This window comes from Furipterus horrens, unplaced genomic scaffold (genome assembly GCF_987537825.1).
Source record: "Furipterus horrens unplaced genomic scaffold, mFurHor1.1.pri manual_scaffold_5, whole genome shotgun sequence".
NCBI lineage: Eukaryota > Metazoa > Chordata > Mammalia > Chiroptera > Furipteridae > Furipterus > Furipterus horrens.
Window position 1 is genome coordinate 86,415,947 of NW_028327175.1, and position 24,097 is coordinate 86,440,043.

Genomic DNA, 24,097 nt, shown 5'->3' on the forward strand with positions numbered 1-24,097 from the left:
AATTATGGCATGTAGATGAAAACCAGCTGGTTGACCTTTTCTCCTTACATACCCCACCACCCCTGACCAAAAAAAAAAAAAAAATGTACATTTAAGCTTGCTTTGCCCTCTGTTAATCAAATTAAACCTCCCTCCTTTTCTGTGTCTGATGGGCAAAATAAAGATAAAAAAGGATGTTGATGGAATGATACCATGGTACCAAATTATGAAATGATATTTATTATTTTTCCAAGTAATTACTCTAAGGCATTATCATTAACCTTGCCAAAGCTGGACCTCCTCTGATAGTAACTAGAATCCTGAGAACCATGGAAGGCTTAAGATATATGGGAAGGATCCCCCTCCGCACCCCGCCCCCAAAACAGTATTATCTTCTGGAGAGCAGGCCCCCTGTAGTACAGGCTTCCCCCACTAGTTGAACTCATCTGTATCAGTGTACCAGCTGACATTGTTGTATGAGCTGCGTTCGATATCAGTGAATTTTTTTTTTTTTGGAGACTCTTTCAACATATTTGCCCATTTCATAATGGGTGATATACGAGCGCACCTGCCCACACCTCACTGAGTGTTCAGTTTTTAACCACAAACGGCATGACCCCTGTGCCCCACCCTTCCTAGTCACCTGATCTCACCCCAAGAGACTTTTTCTTTTTTTATTTCCCTGGATAAAAAATGTTATCAAAGGGAACATTTTGCTGATGTGGAAGAGGTGAAACAAAAAACAGCAGAAGTGCTAAAAGGCCTCAAAATCAATGAGTTTAAAAACTGCTTTGAGCAGTGGAAAAAACATCTTGATAAGTGTATTGTATCAAATAGTGAGAACTTCAAAGGTGACTGAAGTGTAAACATGTAAGAATAAACCCACAATTTTTAATAAATCCTAGAATTATGTGCATCATGTTTAAAAATAAACAGATGGTTCTTACCTATGCAGCTACTAGAATTCTAGGCCTTTCTCACTAAAAGAACCTGTACAAAACTAACTTACTTTTATCCTGGACTGTTTTTTGTTTGTTTGTTTTTGTTTTGTTTTCTTTTCTTGACATTTTGCTTAGACAAGACAGGGAAAATTATTAGTCTTTCGAGGTTTGTGTGTGTGTGTGTGTGTGTGTGTGTGTGTGTGTGAAAGTAATGTCTCAATGTTTGAATCAGAAACAGAAGATCATTTTAAGTTCAAATAAAGGTTTTAATTTACTTACAAGTTTTTTAAAAATATTTTTTATTTTAAACACACTCAAACTTCTGTCGGGTTTAACAGAGGCTTTGGCCTGTCAGGATGTGTTTCTTTAAAAGGCATCGCTGGGTTCCAAGTTGAACCTCTCTGACTGCAGTGAATAGGCCACCAGCCTCAGAGTCCAAAGAACCTGGGTTCAAGTTAGCATTCAACCATTTATCAGCTATATGACCCTGAATCTACGACTGATTTATCTATAAAATAAAAAGTCAACTTGTTCTGCCAATGTTACCAGACTATTGTTATGATAAAAATTAGGTAATATATCTGAAAGTACTTTGTAAATACAACTTTTTTTCCATTAATTGGAGTAGGGGAATAAGGAAGAAAAAATAATAGCAAACACTTCAGCATTGCTTAATGTGCAAGCTAGGTATGGTTGTAAGCACTGTAATAACATTAGCTCAATTGACTATAAAATCCCTTAGAGCTAAAGCACTAAGATTATATAGATGGGCAAACTGAGACACAGAACAGAGAAGTTAAATATCTTGCCCAGAGTCACACAACAGTTAAGTTAAAAGAGCTGGCTTTCAAACCCCAGAAGTCTGCCTCTAGAGTCTGGTCTGTTCTCTCATCCACCCTATATACTACTCTCAAATAGCTGGACTTAGTGGGACTTAGTGGCATTAATTTAATTTTAGGACATTTTTAAAACTTTAAAAATCAGAATTTGACCTCATCAATTTGGTGGTGAAATTTTTTTCTCTGTTAAATAACTATTCTTGCTTACCAAGTTAAGTGGCTTAACCAGAATTTTAAAATAATTTTTCCTGGGATTTGTTAATTGCATTTTCTCCAGGTGTGGCTTCTAGCCAATCCCATGATAGGTGGCATTAGACATTTCTTCTCTGGTTAAAAAGGAGGCCAGTTTCAAATTCAGAAGCTTTAAAACTTCACCCAGAGCAAAGACTCCATGCTCAAGGTAATCAGCAACCATTAGACCACATAGGAAATGAATAAATGAGGAAAAAACTCTCAATGTGATCTCATGTACAATCCAGTTTGGTAGACCATTTTGAGGCTGATAAAGCACTTTATAATAGAGTGAGAATGGTCCTAGAAAATGAAACACTTGAAAATATCCATCTCCCCACAGCACTGTGTGGAATTATCTGTAGGGTCCTTTGAAAGAAATCTCAACATCGTAAAGTTTGCACAGCCAGTTTCAGGAAGAACTGAGACATCCTCGATTAGTTCTGTGGGCATCCAAATGTAGGAACACCACTTCCCTACAGCCCCCCAGACTTCTTTGTGTCAAACACCTAGGAGGAGTCTGCTCCAGAAGTATTTGAAAATTTCCATCTTTATGGTGCTTTTTCCAACAGACGGCAGCAGAAAGCCCACTGGCTTCTGAGGAGAGACCACATCTTTCTTTTGGGTGGGGCACCCTCTGTGGAAACCCCTTAAATCTCCTGTCCCTTAGAATATATTCCACCAGATAAAGGCTTTTCCCTTTCCCTTCTGAAGTTTGTTAAGCACTTTCTACTTTATGTAGATTATCAAATGTTAATGTCCATCCCTGTATTAACAAGTTTTGACCAGTTGTTCTTGGATCCAGTTGTTGTTTGTTTATTCATTCAGCACATAATTGTTGAGTGTTCTCTGCCCTAAGCACTGAGAACACAATAGCAGCAAGACGCAGGCAAGGCCTCCACCCTCACGGTGCTTGTAATCTAGGGGATAACAGACAAAAGGCAAGCAAATGAGTAACTAAACCAGATCATTTCAGAGAGTTCTAAGAGACGACTGAAGCCATGTGATAGGGTAACTTGTCGGAGTTGGGGAGAGGTAAGGAGTGTGAGGGGTCAGATAGTGTTAGAAGGACCGAGCCACATGAACGCTAGTGAAGAGTGCTGAAGGCAGAGGAACGAGCAAGTGCAAAGTCCCTGAGCCAGGAGAGAACTTAGCACATGTGAGGAAGAAAGAAAAAGCAGTGTAGCTGCAGCGTGGTAATCATGTGAGGACAAGGTCAGGGTCAGGCTCTATAGGGCCTCGGCCATCATGTATGTGGAGTTCAGATTTATGCTGAGTGCCATGAAGAGCACCAATAGCAGGAACCCAATTTTTCTGAAATCCTATTACCTGGAAAGAAGCCTGAGCATATAGAATCATAACTCGAGAGAAGAGGGGACCCTAGAATCATGTAGTCTGACAGAGAGAACAGGTGAGATTGTGAATAATAGAGCACATGGGTAAAATGTTGACAACTGATGAATGTAGATAAAAGGTATACAATGTTCTCTGTATTATTTTTATTTTTTCAACTCTTCCATACATTTATTTACAAATAAGTTTTTTAAAAGTAAAAAAAAATAAACATTCATGTAGTATAAAGTTCATCCACTCTTTGAAGGTGATCCTTATTACTTTTCCCTGGGGCCATCCAATCTCACGGACACAGCTCACAGCCTTATGATCCTGCCCATCCATAAAAGTTCCTTTTTTTTACTACAGCTAATAATTTCTTGGAGTGGCATTGGTTAGTAAAATTAGATACAGGTTTCAAGTGTATGTCGTTGTAATACATTCTCTATATTTCATTGTGTGTTTACCACCCGAAGGTAAAGGGAGTCAAATACATGGTAACAGAGAAGGTTAATATTTAGTTCAAAAATGGGCACACTTCGCCCCTTAACCATGGTTCTTCCTTCAGATAGATAGATAAGAGCAATCCCTTCTGGGCAGAGGTGCTGCTCAGTGTTTGGAGATAGCAGTCATTCTCAGTCTTGTCTTCTCCAGGTTCAAATTTCCCTCTTCAGTTTTAAGTGTGTCCTGCTCCTCCTTGCACTCTCGTGGGTGATTGCAGTTTATCAGCATCCCTCTTACAGGTGGAGCCCCCACAACTGAATCTGAGGCTTCTGTGTGTATGGTCTGATCAGAACCTGTCAGCCCCACAGATCAGCCCCCAGGATGTACCATGCACCTTTCTGCCTCCCCAAGGGGGCTACAAAGACAGTCCTCTCTGTCTGTTGGTCTGGGCTTCTGAGAGGAGCAGGAATGTCAACCAAGCCCCGGCATGGGCCCTTGGAAACCCCTCTGTGAGACACATACGCCAGGACTCACTCCATTCCTTCCCCAGACCCTCGGACAGATCCATGGTGGCATTTGATGAAGGTGAGGGGCAGAGCATTGCCAGAGGCCTGGGCAGTGTCCACCTTTCAGTAGCTCACTGGTGCCCACGAGTCTGCCCTGGAAGTGCCCTTCCTCTAGCCAAAGGCTTTGATGCCTGTAGAAATCTGTCCTCACAGACAGGAATATTTTAAATTGTTCTCCATCAACTATACTATACTATAGGTACTAATTTTGTGAGGAATGAAGTTTTGAAAAGTGTGAAGGTACTGGAGATACCACAAGACAGTGGGAGGGAGGTGAAGAGCTAGGAATCAAGACTGAGATCAAATGTTGCCTGTCCTTGGAGCTGCACAGGTGTTATTGAGGGTTCCCAGTTACTTCTTAGGGGTGAAGTGTACCAGGCATTTGCCAGGTCTTCTGTAAAGAGCTTATCTGTCCTCAAATAATTCTCTGAGGAAGGACCATTATTATGCCCATTTTATTGATGTGGAAACGGAGGCTTGCAGAGGGTAACTAATTTGGCCATAGTTCTGGAGCTAGCAAGTGCATTTGAAACCTTGTGTGCTGGCTCCAGAGCCACTATGAATTTGAGCCAATTGAGTAATCTTAGTTCAAGGAATCTTGTGTTGTTAGTAGGTGGGGCAGGAATTAGAAGCATGGAAGTTGCATGTGAAAAAAATTTACACCTCTAAAAGGAAGTGATTTGTGAAATGTGTGCGTATATTCTGTGCTGAATCCCTGCTACTCGTGTAGGAAAAGAGGACAACCCGAGAGAGTGTGTTAACTGTGCCATACGGTGTTCCCAAATGAGGACTAAAATACGTGATGTTGACATATGGTATTCAAATCAAACATATTAAACTACATTGACTCTGAGTTTTTAAAAACTGAGTAGACATTCAAATGCACATTTGTTTCAATTCATGGTGCTTTAAATGTCTTGTGATTCTTCAAAATATGTGTCTGCTGAGCTCATTGTATCATTTTTTTTATGAAAGAAGGAAGATAAATATTAATGCAGCTTTGCATCTGAGAACTTAAATGCACTGAGGTTACAAAATTTGGTTATGTAACAGTAATAAATGACCTTGGAATATGTTTGAGAAAAGATTCGGAAAGCCTATACCTAAATTATACATCACCAGATGACAATGAGTAAAGGAATACAATACTTTTTAAACTTGGTATCTGGTAAAAGTCGCTGTGGATGTATATTTAGAAGCATTGCAAGTCTGCTGTATTTTTAGTCCCTGTGCATGTAACTTTTGTGACAAACCCTGAACTTTCGAAAATATAGGGTTTTCTAAGATTTCCAAGGATTTTGACCGGCATCAAAAAAAAAAAAAAAAAGTTGATATGAATTTTATCCTTTCAAAGCTGCCGTGACATAGCTGATGATGCTAAGTATATAAACCCCCTGTTCTCAATTTTATTAACGTGTAATAGCTCAAAGCATGAAGAGGAAGGTTGGCATGACAGTTTAACTTGAAAATCCTGCCGATTGATTCATATGACGTGAAAGATATAATATAAAACAGACTCCAAAGAATAGAGAAATACATTTTCTAAGATCCGATCAAGAAAATGAACACTTCATCCTAATCCAGTAAAGAATCTATAACGGTTATGATAAAACTCTCTATTTAACTATAGTAAAATTTTATATTACAATAAAACATCTAGATGAGAATATTAGTCAAATAAAATTTTTTATTTTCCTTGAAAAAAAATGATAATTATAAAAGTAATATAATTCATTATAAGAAATGGAAAGTAAAAAACTGCAATTAACCCTGCCACCAAAACAAAATTATTATATTTCTTTCTAGTGTTATTTTTTCTGGAGGCATTTCTTTTTGGATGATTGCAGTCATAACGTAAGGACAATTTTGTCTATTGCCTTTTTCTGTTTTTAGAGAATGAACATGGCCATCATTTTGAATGAACCACAGAACTTATATCTGAGGGTAGAGCTGTCCTCTCTGGCCAAAGGGAGGGACCATCTCTGCCTTTTACTCATTAACACTCTGTTTATGTTTCTAAGAGAAAGAGTAGACATCATTTTCGGGAAAGATGGGAGTAAGGGGTGATAGAAAAGTTAAACTCTGGTAATGTCAAAAATAACGAAAGGGACTGGATGTAACAAAGCTTAAATATGTTGCATCTTTGTCCCTTTCTCTCTTGAACATTTCTTCTCTTTATTTGACCATAGCTATAAGCACCACTGCGTCCTGATTTTCTAAAAGGCTGACAGCATTGTGGAACTAAGAAAGTCAGGAATGAGACAGTATTAGAGAGAAAATTTAGGGGAAGGGACTCACAGGCTCCTCTTCCATGTTTTGGTTTATTTTTATTGGACTCTAACATGCCCCCACCCTTAAAACAGAGAAATCTCTTGGTAGAAATGAGTTCAAGAAAATCTGGAGTAAGGAATGATAAGAAACCAGAAGTACATAGACAAGCATTTAGACTGGGAGGGAAAGAACTGAAGCACAGGGACAAAGGAAAGGTATCTTTTACCTTGTTGAGGCCTTACAGTGACTTCCTTCACAGAAGTAAGCCCTGCCCTAAGGGAGAAGTGGTTTCCTGGCCCATCTGCCCAATCCAAGGCTAAAGTGTGAGTGGTTGGCAGTGGGGTGGGGGAGGGGTGCGGGAAGGGGGTTTGTTAATAGTTTGGGAGCCTTATAGCATCTCTGAGAGCACTCACTTGTTGGTGAAAGCATATCTTTTTTCTTTTGTGTCCCAATATTAAATGGGCTCTGTCTTCCCATTTTAAATGACCCCTGTTTGGTCTACATATCTCTTTTGCCCTGACTCTTCCTATTAAAAAAAAAAAAAAAAAACAAGTCATCAAGGAAACTAAAGTAATAGAAACAGAATCCTAGAATCTCGTAGTTGAAGAATCATTAGAGACAATCCAGGGTCTTGACTTTCACCAAAGCACAGACCCTGCTGTGGCAGTTGGCGGCTCACTCAGGCCCATGCATCTCACCATGCGGTCCAGGACCAGGATCAAGACCAGCACCAGCAGCATCACTTGGGAGCCTGTTAGCAGTGCAGACTCCCAAGCCTTGCCCCAGACTCCAGTATCCGAATCTGCATTTTAACAAGCTCTCCAAGTGATTCATTTATGCTTACTCAACTTTGAGAAGCACCGACTAAGGCCACCTCACTGCTCATTCGTTGTTGTCCATGGTAAGGCATGGCGATCTTTTCTAAAATGCAAACCTGATCATGTCACTTGATGCTCAAAAGCAGGCAATGGTTTCTCAAGAGGGTTCTCAAGATATACAGTTGGAAACACTCTTAAGTGCCCTTCAAGGCCCTGACTGGTCTTCTCCTGGGTCAGCAAGCTTCCTCGCATTGCCACTCTCCCCTTGCTTTCTGCCTGCTAGTCACATTAAGGAATCTCCTTCAGTCCTCCAAATGTGCTGTGTTCTTTCACATGGGGGTGTCTTTCCATTTTTCCTTTCACTTCCAAGTCACCTCCTCAGGGCCCCTTTACCGTACTTCCCAGACCACCACTGTCCAATGGAAACACAATGCAAGCTGTTTACATAATTTAAGATTTTTCTGGTAGCCACATTAAAAAATACAAACTAATGAGGTTAATTTAATAATTTCTTTTATTTAACCCAGTAAGTCAAACCTATCATCATTTTGATATGTGCCAATAGTCACAGGTGTTTAATGGCTTCTGTTTCGGATAATATCAATACTCCGTCCCAACTTGCATTATTTCCTAGCTCTCTGTACTTTTCCTACTTAAATACCTGTGTTATAAAATTTATTAATAATGTGATGTTGGTTTAATATCAATTTTCTCTGATAGGCTAAATAAAATTTCTTTGGGTTAATTTTGTTCAGTATCTCCAGTGCCTGGCACTGGTGCCAAATACAGGGTTGGGTAAATGTAGGTTTACAGTTGTGAAACACAGACTTTATTCTTCTATTATTACTTATTTATTAACTATTGTGTCTTTTTCCATATGAACAGCTGTAACCTGCGTATGCCTACCGCTGTATATTGAGGTAGGGATGGATGAATGAATGTGTGAAGAGGTGATAGGCAGCCTTGCTTCTTTGGGTTTTCTATTGTAAATGAAGTATGGGACATACCTTCTCTTCATTTGGTTTGACGCCTTGATCCTTCAGCTGTCTCCCCTTTTAGCTACACCATCCGTGTCTTTCTCTCTACGGGCTTCATTATACAAGCCCCCTCTAATTATCTCCCTATCTTAAAAAACAAACAAACAGTACCCCTTCTAGTGGCTTCCACCTGATTCTCTGCTGCTGCCTCTTGCCCCACCTCCCAATTTACGGCCAACCTGCTTTGAAAAGACAAGGGAACCTGCATCTCTGTCTTCCCCCTCCCGCGCACCGTGAGTGCCTGCAGTATGACTTGCACCTCTCCGGGAACTCTCACAACATCCACGTTGTTAAGTCCATTGATACTAATATCCCCCTCTTTCTTGGGTTCTTCACAGTATTTGAGACTTGGCTGTGCCTTTCTGGAAACATTCTCCTCTCTTAGTTTTGTGATACCACCTCTCTCCTCATTTCCCCCCTAATACTGACACCTTCGTCTCCTTTGCACCTCCTTCTCTGCTTAACCTACAGATATCTCAGTGGGACTTGAGTATTCAATAGGACTCTGTCTCTTCTCTTCCTTTGGGCTGATAGGTCATTTATTCCCACAGCTTCAAATACCACCTACATGCCATTGCTGCTCGCCTCCTATTTAATAGCTCACTCAGTATCTACATGACATGCCCTATGGAATTCTGAGGAGGAAGACTTGATTCTCCCTCCTCATCAGGCTCCCCCTCAGTAAAGGCACTCAGTTTACTAAAATGTCCTCTCACTGGCTGAAGTCAGAATTCTCCGTCTCCCTCCAACTCGGCATCAGTTTATATCCCGGGTCCTGAGATGCCTGTGCTCAAAATGACTCCCCATCTGTTTACTTCCCTTCATCTCCACAGCCACCAGCTAGTCCAGGCCACGTTTATGTTTCCTCTGGGTTAATGGCCATGAATGGGCCTCACTTCTTTTTTCACAACCAGCCCTTGCCCACTCCCTGTTTCCCACAGAGTAGGCAGAGGATGTATTCTATAATATAAAGCAGATCATTTCACTTCCCTGTGAAATACCCCGGGGGATACCACGTTTCAGTTAAAATATAAACTAAACTCTTTGTTGTGGCCAATAAAACCCCCAAATGAGCTGGCCCCTGACCACCGCCCCCAACTCCATCTTCTATCCCATTCAGCCTGGCTCACTCTGCTCTAGATGTAAGAACTTTGGAACCAGCCAGATGTTCTCTTGCTTTAACCATTTGAAAATGGGCTTCTTTTCACCTGGATCTCCACAGAATTATCTTTCCTCTTGTATTTTTTTCCGAGATCTTTTTGGTTCTGCCATTAGGACAAGGAGTATGTCTACTTTATTCACCTCTGCAGTTCTAGGGCCACATGCACAGAAGACATTCAACAAATGTTTGTTGAATGACTAAACCCTATAAAAGTATTTTAACATTCTGCTGATTACTTGAACATTTCTGAACAAGCTACACTATTTCTAGTTTACCTTAGGAAGAGATTGCCACCTTGAACCAGTTGAAGGAGTCAGCAGCTTAAAGAACAAATTCTCAGTGACAAGATGAATTTAGGTTGATACACTAAAGTTAAAGCCGAGAAATTCTTCCACTTAATTTTTTCTAAGAAAATGTGTCATTAAAAATCATTTTCCTAACTTTGCTCTCACACAGACGCTTCATAGTCAGTGGTTGCCAAAATCTAGGGAGAGAACAGTTTGGGATTTAGGTAAAAATGAGTCCGAAATGAGTGCAACCAGGTTTTGCCACTGGTTTCTGAAATCTAATTTCCTACAATGTGACCCAAATAGAGAAAACGTGAATTGCACATTTTAGAAGTAATTTTCATTTTCATTAAAGCAGCCGTGCAGTGTTATAGAAACAAGTTGGAGTCAGGGAGCCTCAGCCCTGGTTGAGAAGTCGGTGTGCTGTGTAATTTCCACATAACACTTAAACTTCCCTGAATTCTCGTTTATTTTCAAGTAAGAGTACCTGAGAACTGCTCAACCATTCTCCAGTTCTTGTAAAAAACTCTAAGAAAATCATATACTTGTACCCAGAACATAGACAGCTTTACAGAAATATATTGTATTAGCAATTCTAAAGTGTTAAATGGAGGAAATTTTCAAATTCCAATTAGGCAATATCATTTTGAGGAAGTCTTAAACTGCATGTTACGTCTTTTTGGTTATACTAGTGCCCGCAAAGTGCAAACTGAACTGTACCAGGAGATGGAGACAGAGTGGCTCCACCAGGCATTTGTCCTGGGACAAGTCTGTTGCATTGGCTTTGTTCAGCTGCACCTGCTCTGTCCTCTCTGCAACCTGTAACTGGGAACCCTGGCCCCAGCAGGAGCGCTGGTGGGCCTGCCAAGGGGAGAAATAGGCTGCAGGCCAGTGCTGGTTCTCCCTCCCATTTCTTTTAAAGTGCGTCCGCTCAAATAGGACCAGGTTTCACAGACTCACCACTCTGCTTTTCACAGAAAATAGAATTCATTTAACTTTCAGGAAAAAAAAAACGTAGGACACTCTTGTACTTTAAAAACACACCTTTTTCTTTCTCTTCTTGTTATCTAAAGCTGTATTTCTAATGTGGATGCATAACTCTATTCATAAGTAAAAGAAACAGGCATTCTAGGAGCCATCAGTGGAGAAGGGGAGCAGAGGATAGGGATTGTCCCAGTGCTCTCCCTGTCGTGCCTGCCCCGAGCACACACGCTGCTCTCCTTCTGCCTCCTGCTCTCCCTTACAAAGAAGCAGTACCTTGGTGTTCTTTGTCTTTGACATTAGAGCAACACTGTAAAACATCGCCACCTTCAGTTAAAACTGGTAAGTGTGTTTCTGCACTTTTCAGAAACCAACTGAGCTTGGTAACACTTTCCAGAAAACACACGGAGCAAGCGCTCCCGTTTCTGCGCTTCTCTGCTTGATGTCTTTTGATGTGTATCTCTTTCTTCAATTCAGCAGAAGAGGGAAAAAGGGAAGGAAGGGAGGGAGGGAGGGAAGGAACCCAGAATGAATGTAAGACTTAATCCATTTAATAGGTTTTGGTCATGTCAAAGTGAAGGTCAGCATACTTTTTAGATGACAGAACAACTCTGAAGCCATGTACTTTCTTAGACCCACCAATTGTTATTCTATGTGAACTGTACTTTTAAAGTCCAACGGTTTAAAGTTGTCAAATATTGAGTCTGATTTTATGATAGAACATGCCTTTTTGGTGAAGAAGTATCATTTCTATCCAGGGTAATAGGGGCTTGAGTATCTATGAATATTCACAGACCAAAGAAGTGGGTGTAGATGGGGTGCAAAGTTACATGAGCAGGGCTCGACAATTCTGGACAGAACTAGAAATAATTAAATGTAAATCTGACCCTTCCAACAGCTGCTCGATATCAGCAGCCACTTAAAGTCAGGAAATTTAGAACCAAATCATGAATCTTTTCCAACAGTATTTCAACATCTTATTGTGAATAAATCACTGATTGATATTTTTATAAATACAGTACTGAAGTCCTCTGTACTTCCCCTGAAGCCTCAGAATACTCCCAGGAAGGGGTCTGTGGCATCAATGAAAAGGATGAGCAAGCAGCCCCTTGGGAATGTTCCAGAAACATGTGTCCCTCACACACATTCCTTATTCCAAGCATTATGACCTGAACACAATTCTCCAAATCCGGAGTGAACGCAACCTTTTGGAGGATCAGGTTCCAGTCTAGGACAACACAGAGTATCCAGCAGGCAGTCCTTACTCAGACTCCCTACCCTCTTCCTGTTTTCAGGAGATGCTATAAGTCACCTGTCACCACGTCTTCCAGAGCCTGAGGTGTTTGCAATAAGTGGGCCCACTAGAGAATTCAGTTTACATTGGGTTAAGGAAACTCGTAACTCTAGCTCCGGCACCCCTCATCCTTCATCATGGCCTTCCCTCGGGTGTGAAAATGAGAGAAAATGGAATGTTGGAGAACTTAAAAGGTATGCTCTTGAAGGTGCCTAGGTTTCCAGTAGCTAGAGACGTGTAGTGTGTTGTTATGTACACTTAAGGCAATTACAGTTAAAACTGACCATTTTGTTTTGTGGAATATCGAATTCTCTTAATTTTTAACAATAAACAGTAGGGATACATTATTTTGTCCCAAAGGCATATCCCTTTTCTTTTCCTTCTTGGTGTCTAAAGTTCATATTTTCTAATATAGAATGCATAATTCCATATTTAGAAGTAAAGTAAATAGGTCTTTTGGGAGCCAGCATTGACGTTAAGTCTAGAAAATTAGATCCACCGTTGCAATGGCAAACTGTACATTATCTTCCTAAGAAAATACTAATTTATCAGTCCCAAGAGCCAAAGAATTGTTCTGTGTCAGCATCAGCGTAGCCTCATAATTATAAATTTGTAAGGATCTGTTGAGAGACATGGATCCAGAAGAATTATAGTGTTTCATAGTGAATCACTCAGAATTAAGAACCCTGTTATTTGTAGACATTCCATACCGTCACAGAGATTTAGAGGTGGGTCAGGTCTTAGCAATCATGTAGTCTAACCCCTTTATTTTACAGATGAAGAAATCGAGACTTAGAACTTGTAGGAAATATATGCAGATGTTTAAATGTGCAGCGCATCTTCTAAATGTCTGAACATCTTCAGTAGCTTACTGACGCTATCTTTGAAATAGTCAGTACAGTCAGTGTGTCCACAATGTGGCCAGAGTGCCTCGTTGTGACCAGACTCCTATTTATTTACTACACTTAGCATCCTTAGTCTAACATATTCCTTTCTTTCTCCTTCCCTCCTTCTTTTCTTCTTCCCTTTTCCCCGCTCTCCTCCATTTATTTACTCATTAAAAGATTCAGACACTGAGCCCCAATATCTGTGAGATGCTATGCTAGACAGAGGACTGGTTATAAACACAAGGAGATACAAGCAATCTTTGCCCTTGAGGAACTATCAAGAGAGAAGGTGAGGCAGAGGCATGAGCTAATAGTTACAACAGAACTTCAGAAATGCCCAGCTCTGTGTACGGCCAAATACTATCAGGGCAGTGAGAAACAAGGACCAACGATTCCCTGGGAGAGTCAGAGGAAGGGCACCAAGGAGGTGACACCAGAGGGAACTCTGTCGATGAGCCTGCATCTCAGGCAGAGATCGAGGAGAGGGGGAGTTTGCCCAAAGGCAGGAGCAATGCAGAAAGGACATATTTTATCTGGAAAGGGTGAGTATAGTGATGGAAGGATAGGGAAAAATTAGCAATGTGGGAATGAAGGGTGCTGAGATGAGAAGAAAAATTAGAAAATAAACAAAGAACTGCTATATCCCATGCTAAAGAATTTAGCTGCCATCATGAAAGCCTGGGTTTCCCAAACCTCAGTAATTCAGGTATTTTTCCACAATGTGTGTTATACCCAGCGTCTACCTCTGTTATTTTTGCATTGCTTGTATTCCACTTGTACTATTATTTATTTAACATATTTATCTAAAGTAACTTACTTTTAAACACTTGGTTTTAAAACAAACTTTATGCCAGTGTTGTAAATAGAAAGCCAATGTCACCTGCAATAATTTTGAAGTCTTCATTAAAATGAATGTGATGAAAATAAAATACTGCTGTTAACACTTTACCTATGAAAATTTCTGAACTTATGGCCTGCGGCCTCATTATTCCAAAGGGAAATTATAAATTTTGAAGAAGAGTTAAATTCATTGTAACCTTAAACTGAGGCTCCTAAAATTCATTAGGAGAAAGAAAGAGAGTTGAAAGGTGTATAACTCCCTCACTCTCTCAGTCAGGGGTATTTAGCATGGTTCCACTCTGGGTATTTAGCTGTGGGCCACCTTAGCTACTGCATGGAGGAAATACTATGTTTGGCAGTGCAGGTCCACCTGAGGTTTTTGAGCTAAGAAGTAACAAACTCAGACTTATCCAAAGAGGGATAACTCAGAACTGCAAAGGAAGACCAAAAAAGTAGGTAGAACCTTGCCCAGGCTCTAAGAGGATTTCAGGGTAGTTCCAGTATGAAAGGATGAAAAAAGAGGGTTTGGGAAGGATTTCGGATCAGACCACAGTAGGACTTGGTTCCTGAGGGGTGAGAGGCAGGGGTCAAGGGAAGAGAAGGGCGAGCCATGCCTTGGAGGTGGATTGCTTGCAAGACTGTGGAAGCGGTCACATGACCCAGGCCAGGTTTACCAGGGGGGGCTTGGGGGAGGGAGTAGAGAGGGAGAGAGAGAGAAGTGAGGAGGGGAAGGGGCAAAGCAGAAAAAGGCGGAGAGGGATAAGACCCCTAAATCAGAACATGCTACCTGCAACAAATACTTGCAATTCCTAGGCTCACAATAAATGCTTGTTAAATAAATGGCAAAGTGTGGATCGTCAGCGGGCGAGTGGAAATATCTTGCTGGTGATCGGAGACGTTCCAAATGCCAGTTGACTGGAAGAGATAATTATGGCCTATAAATCAGCCTCAGATACACTTCCAGTTACCTGCTGACTATTTTAGAAAATTTGTGACATAATCAGCAGACAGATTTAAAGCATATTAGACATGTTTGCTTTTGTAAGATGTTAAAAATGAATCCATTCAAAAGTCATTAAGAACCTACTTATGTAAGGCAATTTTCTGGGTGCTTTGAGGGATAGAGAGATAAATTAGACACAGACCCCATTCTAACAGAGCTTGTAAAGATCTAATAAGATTGCAGATAAAATTTTTAGGGATTTAAAGTTTGTTAACATGTGAAGTATTTACTCATGATTTTCAGAAAACAAATATAGCCTCAAAATCTTCCTAGTAACCACAGTTAGGCTGAAGTTTGTTTCCACTCAGTATATGAAATTTATTATGGTGTTGAGGTAGAACAACGTGCAAGTGAAATTTCTTATAGAATTAGAAGTGAAAGTCTTGCCAGTTATTAATAGTTTCTTTTCTTTGTGTTGTGGCTAAAGTACCCATCCGCACAGCTTAGAAGAAATAAACTAATTGAGTTTTATCTTTTGCACATATATAAAATTGCCCTTATCATATAGTAACATATTAGAGTTTTCTCGTGAAAACCTGTTAAATAATCCATTTCTCACAACTAGGATTTTTTCCCTCAGTAGTCAAGACACAGACTAGAAAGCATAGATTTTGCTTTCCACCTAAAAAAAGAGTCATACATTTGAATAAGGGGGAGGACAACAAGTCTAATGTTGACACCCATTCTTCAGTTTCTAGACCCTTCTGTGGAAAGAAGTGTTTTTATAAGACTCAGACAGAATTCATTTCCATACGCGTTCCTAATGGCTCCTGTCAGAACAGAACAGCTGGGAAACATATGGTATCCATTTCCCTGTATCACTTGGAAAAAATTTCACATGTAAATAAAGCCAACATAAAAGAGTGGCCCTTTGAACCCACGACCTTATACATACAATAAATAGATATATTGGTACAATGCACTCATTGTATTGGCCCACTGAGTTCTGTGCCTTTAAAAATTCTCTATTATATTTTGAGATGCACATTCTCAAGACATTCCAAAGAAATGAAGGTAATTTTCAAAAATATTATCAAATATATCTAATAATAAGTGTTTATCTCAGAAATGTAAAGGAATATATATACACATATATATCTTACTATATTTAAAGCTTTTCAGAAAGTTGATGGATAGAATTAAAGGCATATTTACACATTATAAACTCTATATCCATTATCTTTCTGTTTTAAATAAGTAAGCATGTGTTCTTGAAAGGAAAAGAGAAAGGCCTGGCAGAAATTTCTGGCAGATATTAGTTTTTTCATAGCTTTACATTTTTAGGAAGAAAGGACATATAAAGGATAGAAAAGCTTTTACATTTATAATGGACCAACTGGAATTAGTCTTTGCCTTTTGCATATTTACATTTCATACATAACTTTAGAAAATCTAGCTCATATTGGTAATTATCACTCTTCTGAGTTTATTAACAGAACCTTTTTACCCTGTGAAATTAAGCTGTAAATCCCTCAGAAGGATGCACTTTGGGCATTTAAAAAGAGATTTAATGTGTTGTACAAAGTGAGATTCAAATTTAAATACTAGCATTTGCTAATTGTCTGCTCTGTGCCAAATACTGTGTACAACTAAGAACCAGAGCCAACAAAAGGGAAACGAAGCAGCAGCTTCAGAGCATCTAGATATCCTTTTTCTCTTCTAGAACATTCCCTGTTATTACCTGTGCCTTACTGAACAGAATCCAAGCCTACCCCCGCACCTTATAATATCCTCTTCTTAGATTCTAAAATGCCAGAGCTGGAAGGGCCTCAGAGGAGGACCGCTTAGTGCGGACCCTCTGAAACTCCTTGCAAAACTGAGGTCCATTTTGGAGAAAGAACGCACCCACTGTTATATGGCATTCAGGCTCAGAACATTCACTCTCACCTCCTTACCTTAGCTCCAGAACTTTTCTGAATCCTTCTAGAACACATCCTGGCAGGAGGAAGAAGGACCAGTGCTCTAAGTTTGGGGACCTTTAATAACTCACATTCCACTTTCACCCCCCAAATCAGTGGTAGCCAGGGACTCTTGCAGAAACGATAGACCTAGGTATATCCCCGTCTCTCTTGCTGTGCCCAATAGCAAAGAACAGACACAAAAACATGCTTTTGGGTCACCATCTTCCCAGCTGCCGTTGTTCCGGAAAAGGATAGAAAAATGAGAGGTCCATGGTTGGAGGGCATGTCCTGAAACCTCACCCCTTTAATGGGGGATGGTGTAAATTAAGTGGAAGGGGAGGAGGAATCCATAAGTCACTGGCCTGCATGTGTCCACGGGCACTGGGGCATCTGTCATCTGGTCAGGGGAGTGTCCCAGAGAGGAAGCAGTTATCATCGTGGCCAAGGACACTGGCGTTGCTCCACCATCCTGCACCGTGAGGAGGACAGGGTGGCCTTTCATATGAGGCTAACTGGGAGAGGTGGTGGTTCTTACCTTTCACCTCCAGATGTTTCACTTTATACTGCATCTCAACCAGACACTCAAACACAAACCATGCAGTGTTTACCTAAGCTTTGAACAGAAATGAGGAAAAAGAAAATCAGTCTGCCTACATCTCCGCCCCCGCTTTGCAATGTCCTTCTCTTCCTGTTTGTTTCCAGCTTTCCAAACAGTGAAGCGCAGCACTGTATCTTAAAGAGCTCGTTCAGTCGTGAGGTGTCAGTGCTTCACGTTGCTGTGTCCTGTCTGGAGAGCACCATGAAATGTCCCTAATAAATGTTTAACTGGGGTGCTCCATCTACGGATGGAGTAAACTCAGCCTCGGCTTATCTCCACTGGTCCTGTCAGCTCCTGACCGCTTAATTCCTTCCTGTTCTTTCCCTAATCTGTCTTAACAAATCACCTCGTGAATCACCCAATCTGTCATAATTTGTTTGCCCAATATTAAACAATGTATCCTTTCTTTATATGGGACGCCTTGAGCTTCAGGGGTGTACATATGTGTGCATGAGTGTACATGCGGGAATGTGTGCACATACATCCCTTCTCTCCCTAAATTAATTTGGAAGTTCATTTAACACAGAATCCTGTACTCCAATTCTGCTTTTCAGGGTGGTGACAGGTATCACAATACTTGCCAGGCAGGTGGAACTATCCAGGGAAGAAACCTAAATAACCTTCTGCATTTGTTTTCTTTAGCTGTCTACTTTCACCATTACTACTACTTTAATTAATTCAGAACCAATGTATCATGACTTTCTTTTATCTTTAACTGTTTTGCAGTGTTAAGTGTGAACTGTTTGTTTTATAATATACATTTTAAGTGGTCCCTTACACAAGGGCTTACTTTGAGCATAACTTGAGTGGACCATGTCTGCCTGCATGGCCAAGATATTTTTAGTGTTTCAATTTAATAGTCTCCTCTTTTATTTTAAAACAGTTTCTAGCTCTAGCTGGAATTGCAGCGTCTCAACTCTTATTACAAACACGCAAAAGCCCACAGGAATCGCTGATGTATACAGTAAGTTCCGCCCAGTGAAGCGAGTTTCCCCACTGAAACATCAGCCGGAGACTCTGGACAACAATGAAAGTGATGACCAGAAGAACCAGAAGGCAGAGTACCAGAAAGGAGGTGATGCTGACCCAGGCCCCCAAGCCGAAGAGCTCAGCCCCGCGGACAGAGAAGGCGGCCCCCAAAGTAAGATCACAGAGCCTAGTGCATTGCTGGGCGAACTGGAGCATTATGACCTCGACATGGATGAAATCCTGGATGTGCCTTATATTAAATCCAGCCAACAGCTTGCCTCTTTTACCAAGGTGACTTCAGAAAAAAGAATTTTGGGTTTATGCGCCACCATCAATGGCCTTTCTGGCAAAGGCTGCTCCACAGGAAGCGCTGAGAACTCACCATCGAACATGACACCCTTCTGTGTTCTTTCTCCCGTGAAAAGCCCTCACTTGAGAAAAGCGTCATCTGTTCTTCGTGACCAGCAAAAGCTCTCCACCGAAGACTCCGAGAGCTCGCCGCCCCTGGTTAAATGTGGCTCTGCACACGAGCCTGAAAACCAGAGTAAGGACTTCCTGAACAAGACCTTCCCTGATGCTCATAGTCGAAAGATTGAGAAGCCAGTGCCAGACTGCCAGCTCAGGGCCTTCCACCTGCAGTCCTCAGCAACAGAACCCAAACTAGAAGAGCAGATCAGTGGCATGAACTGGACCAGCTCTCAAGGCCCAGAAGAAAGGAGTGAGTATCTGAAAAAAGTGAGAAGCATCTTGAACATCGTTAAAGAAGGACAAATATCTCTCCTGGTAAGTCTGATCTAATTGAGCGTACACCCGAATAATTTAGAGACTTTAGTTATCAGCTCCATTCATTAGCAACAGAATGATGATAACATTTGTTCCTGCTCTTGTTTGGTCTTTACTTAAGGCTTTAGTTAGGTGATTTGACTTTTGAGTTTTAAAATAAAAAGTTAGGAGGTTAAGGCAGGGAAAAACAAAAGACTATAGAGGGAGTGTTATTTCACTTTAACTTTGCATGACTTCAACTGGAATAAGGACACTTAATCTGCAAGAAAAACAAAACAGAAAGCCCAGCACTTTCTTTAACTTGAATCTTAATGTCTTTCTTTTTGCTTTTCTAATGCTTTCCAATGCTCTTACTCATTTATTTGTGGGAATGTCAGTTTCTTGCTGAAGGTGGACCTGCCAGATACATGAACAGAGGGTCTTCTGTTTTGTCCTGATTATTATTACGAAGACTTGGACCAGGATGTTTGAAAGCATTTGCAGATAGACGCTTACCCTGGAGCTTGATTGCCCTCTGACCCACATGGAGTTTTTACTAGTTCCAGCTCTGCATGTCTAGGGAGCATGAAGAAGCTTTTCTAAAGACTCTAAACAGAGTAACATGATGTAAGAAAAGTCTGTTCTGCTTAGGCTCAGAGAGTTGAACTGAAATCATACTCCATCTGCCTGCATTGTTCTTTTCTGGCTTCCAGACTTGGATCCAACAGTAGCAAGCCTGGGCTAATACTATGATGTTAATTAAAGTCTCATTCAGGAAAATCATCACATCCTGGCAGTGTGGTTTTACTTAGGGGAAAGCCATGCATAGATAAGTACAGTGTGCTTGCGCTATGCTATTCTCACAAATCTTATTGTTGTAATAGGATGATATGATTGAATAATTTTACTAAGTAAAGTAATGATTTTTTTCTCCTGAAAATGTCTTTTCCATTTCTCTTGGCTTTTCTTCTCTATTTCTCTTTGGTTCATTTCTTTCTTTTTCCCTTCCCGTGTTTTCATGTTTACCAAATGATAACATCTCTCAATTTACCAAACAATCTTTATCAACTCATTTACACCCAGGGGATGAACTTCACCATAGATGAGAAAACCGAAGACAGGTAGCCTCCTGATAACCCCAGGAGCTTGTTTGGGGAGGTCCCCATGGGAGGAGGAGTTGGAGCAGTCACCCCGTAGCTTGCAGTCAAAGCCAGTTCTCCATGGTTCAAGGCAAAGCAGATGGTTGAAACTAGTAGTTCATTCTTTCAACTGACCTACAGTGGGACCATAACACAACCTGGCCTCAGAACTTAGCAATGGAGTGGAGGAGACAGACAGGGAAACTTCCAGTTGTGTAAATGTCATCAGTTGTTTGCAAGCCAGCTAGGAACCTCCCCAGGCTTGCCGACCTGTCCCTGTCACCATGTTTCTCACATAAAAATTAGTCCCTGGAGCTTTTATGTTCTAAAACATAATGTAATAAAAAAAATGTGATGGAAAATCTTTAGAATTAATAACAAGGAATTCTGACTTACTAGATCCCAGTGGCTGCTACCAGAGCTTCTTGGAAACTCATCTCTTCTTCCCAGGGCCCAGAAAAAAATCCCAGAGTGTCTCATTCTGCTTTATTGACTTGAGTTTTTCTAATCTTGCTATTTGTACAGCCACACCTAGCTGCTGACAATCTAGACAAAATTCACGATGAACGTGGAAACAATCTCTTACACATTGCCGCATCGCAGGGCCACGCAGAGTGTCTGCAGCATCTCACCTCTTTGATGGGAGAAGATTGCCTCAGTGAGCGAAATGCCGAGAAGTTGACTCCAGCGGGCCTAGCCATCAAGGTGAGTGGGTGCTGCTTGGCACCCCACAGCTAATGGGTTTCTGTTTTAAGATTCCTACTGAGCTAAAGTGTTGGAATGGGGAGAGAAGAGTGATATACCAAGCAAACAGCAAGTGAACATGTTATATTTAAGAGATTAATCATTTCAGTCATGAACTGCTTTGAGATTTTGAGACTACATTCCAGTTTATTGTGCAATGAGGGGAAGCTTGAAATCAGCTAGTTAAAGAGAAAGAGAAATGATCTATTGCAATGCTAAGAACTTTTGTTATTTATGGACACTGCCATTTAGATTCTTAACCACACCTGGATCTATCAGAGACTATTACATTTTTTCCTAATGTGAGTATAATGAACAAGACAAATGAGGACATGGTATATTTCAAGGGATGATAGCCCTCAGGAGTATTTCAGATCCTGAAGTGGGCTGCTTATGGATCACATCTGAAGTTTAAATGTCTTCAGGATCAGTTATTTAGAATATCAGTGCTGAGTCTGAGTTTAGCTCTTGCAGAGCATAGTATGCTTTCTGTCAAAATCTACACAAATTAATGCCGACTGTGTTAGCGCTAAAACCTAGAAACTTTGGTACAGGAAAACATTGTCTTTTATTAGCACTGTAGTGAGTGCCTCTCTGAAATATATAACACACACTAGAAGCTTAGCTATTAAACTAAAATTACTTTTACAGTTTTGGCAAATAAATGTGGAATCCAGTCATATTTATTAAGAAGTTAGAAATGAAGTTTAGGGAAATATAATACAGCTTGTGCTTCTGCATATGTACTTCACATAATAATGTGCTCCAAAAGCTGGATAATCATAATTTTTATTAATGGAATTATATTGAAATTTATTAAGAGAACTTGCTAGTTAAATCTACTTTTGAATTCACTAAAGAACATAGAACATTTGAAAAGCAAGTTATTGCTATCTCAGCTCTAATATGTTTTTTATGCAAATCTGAATTTTTATGTCTTTATTTACCATTCACTAAAGGTTTATGTATTAAAAGTTTTTTTCTGGGGGAAAAGTGGGACAACTAATTGAAAAACCAAAAAATAAAATTTAAAAAAAAAGTTGTTTTCTATTTTATTTAGTTTTACTCAGTGATAAGGTATTATTTCAAAGATAGCATAAAAAAACTTATTAATAAAATGACAAATCTATGATCTCAGTGGATATCATTTTTCTTTAGTTGTAAGTGATGCTGTATCAGATTAAGAACTGACCTGCAGGCAGCCATCGAGAAGAAAGAGAAATCAAATATGACCTCGAGGTTCACCATAGTTGAGTTTAACAATAATACCAAGTCCACCGGACACTGTGTTGGGTGATAGTAATAAAAACTTTAATGAGACACATAATCCTTTTTCTTAAGGAATTGATAGCCTGGTGGAAAACCCAGGTAAGTTGTCAGTAATTCATATGCAGATGGCAAATTCAAGATCTAGTCCTATGTCAGAGTGGGAAAATAGGGTTGGGTCTAATCATCAGTGGGCATGTGCCAGTGATGAATAAAATATTCTTACAATGCCAATGAATATTGACATTAAAACACTAACTATTTTAGTGTTTATAAAATACTTATAATGTATAGTTTTCCTGGCTAATGGTAGATGATTGAATATATTCTAACTACATAGTTAGATGAAAAAGGTTTTTTTTCTTAATTTCCATGCCCTAGTCCTGTTTTTGATAGAATAAGAATCTTTAGAGTAGGAAGGTATACAAGAAACTTAGTGGTCATTAAGCCAACCCGGGGTATAAACTCCTTCTGTAGTATCCATATTAAGTGTTACTCATTCTTGAACTCCTCCAGTCAACATAGTATTGCCATCATACAATCAGCAAGCAAAACTTAGCACTTTTTGTTTGTTTGTTTTAATGAAGAACACATATAAACCCATGAGACTCAAAAGCTGTTATAGATTTGGAGTCCCAAGCTTTTCATGCTTTACTTCTGGACAATGATTTGAGAAATGGGGGTGTTCTTCTGTGCCTTCCTTTAACATAGATTTTACAAAAGCAGTAAATACAAATACTTTATATTAAGTGCCACCCCCTTTAGAAATCTGTCCTGACACAAGTCCTACTTCAGCCTGTTCAGTATATTTGAATGGATGTTAATTCAGAGAGAGTCCTAAGAAGTCATCATTTTCTGCTTTAGGGCCCTCCTTTGAACACCAGTAACTGGCTAGAGTGTTTCACCTTATTAAGCACAGTTCTGAGAGCCCTGTTGTCATTAAAGACAAACAGACTTGGTACAAATGGGCAGATAATAGGACTCAGCTGACAGGAAGCAGAGTCAGAGTTAAGGTATCAAATAAAAAGATTACCTGAGAAAAAAGAGCTTCAAAGTTATACCACGCCTTACGAATATCTCTCTCTGACTCTTAAACTCCTTAAATGGAACATAATAAATTCTTACCAGTTACATATAGACTTTACTGAATGTTTTCTGGGGGACCCAACACTAGGTTCTATAGGAGTCCAAAGCATTACTGAGTGCCTTTGGAAAGAAGGATTTCTATAAGGTGAAAGCCCTGTGTTTTCTAAAATGGGGCGAGAACAAACAATTATTTTAGGAGTTTAACAGACTGAGAGTGAAATAACCTTAATCCCTTTTTCTCATTCAGTTCCTCTGATTAAGCTCAAAGAGAAAATATTGGTCTGAAGAGAAAAATTATTTCAAACACAACCTACTGACATTGCTTTGTAATGTACAGTGAGTGACCCCAGGCTAGAATTTAATAATATTTTTTTGTTTTTCTTGGTATTTCTATTTATGGCAAGTGAGATTGCTTTTAAACTCATAGTAGTGATAGATTTCTTTTGCCTTTCCAGCAGCATTTTACTCATTTAAGTGTTGCCTTCTTGAATAACTACATGTATCAAAGCATTCCATCCAATAAGAGCAGAATTCTTCTCAAGTGCACATGGGACATTTTCCAGAATAGGCCATATGTTAGGCCATAGAACAGGTCTCAATAAATTTAAAATGATTGAAATCATGCAAAGTATGTTTTGCAAGCATAATAGAATGCAATAAGGAATCAACTGCAGAAGGAAATTAGGGATATTTACAAGTCTATGGAATTAACTCATTCTA

General features: G+C 39.9%; 1 protein-coding gene across 3 annotated transcripts in view; it reads left to right on the plus strand.

Moving 5' to 3' along the window:
* Positions 1-24,097, plus strand: part of SNCAIP (synuclein alpha interacting protein) — a 142,864-nt gene that overhangs the window by 93,452 nt on the left and 25,315 nt on the right. For all 3 annotated transcript variants that reach the window (XM_090276623.1, XM_090276621.1, XM_090276622.1), the window contains exons 4-5: positions 18,295-19,163; positions 20,807-20,986. In XM_090276623.1, coding sequence (XP_090132749.1) covers positions 18,295-19,163; positions 20,807-20,986 — 1,049 coding nt within the window. The remainder of the gene's footprint in view (positions 1-18,294; positions 19,164-20,806; positions 20,987-24,097) is intronic.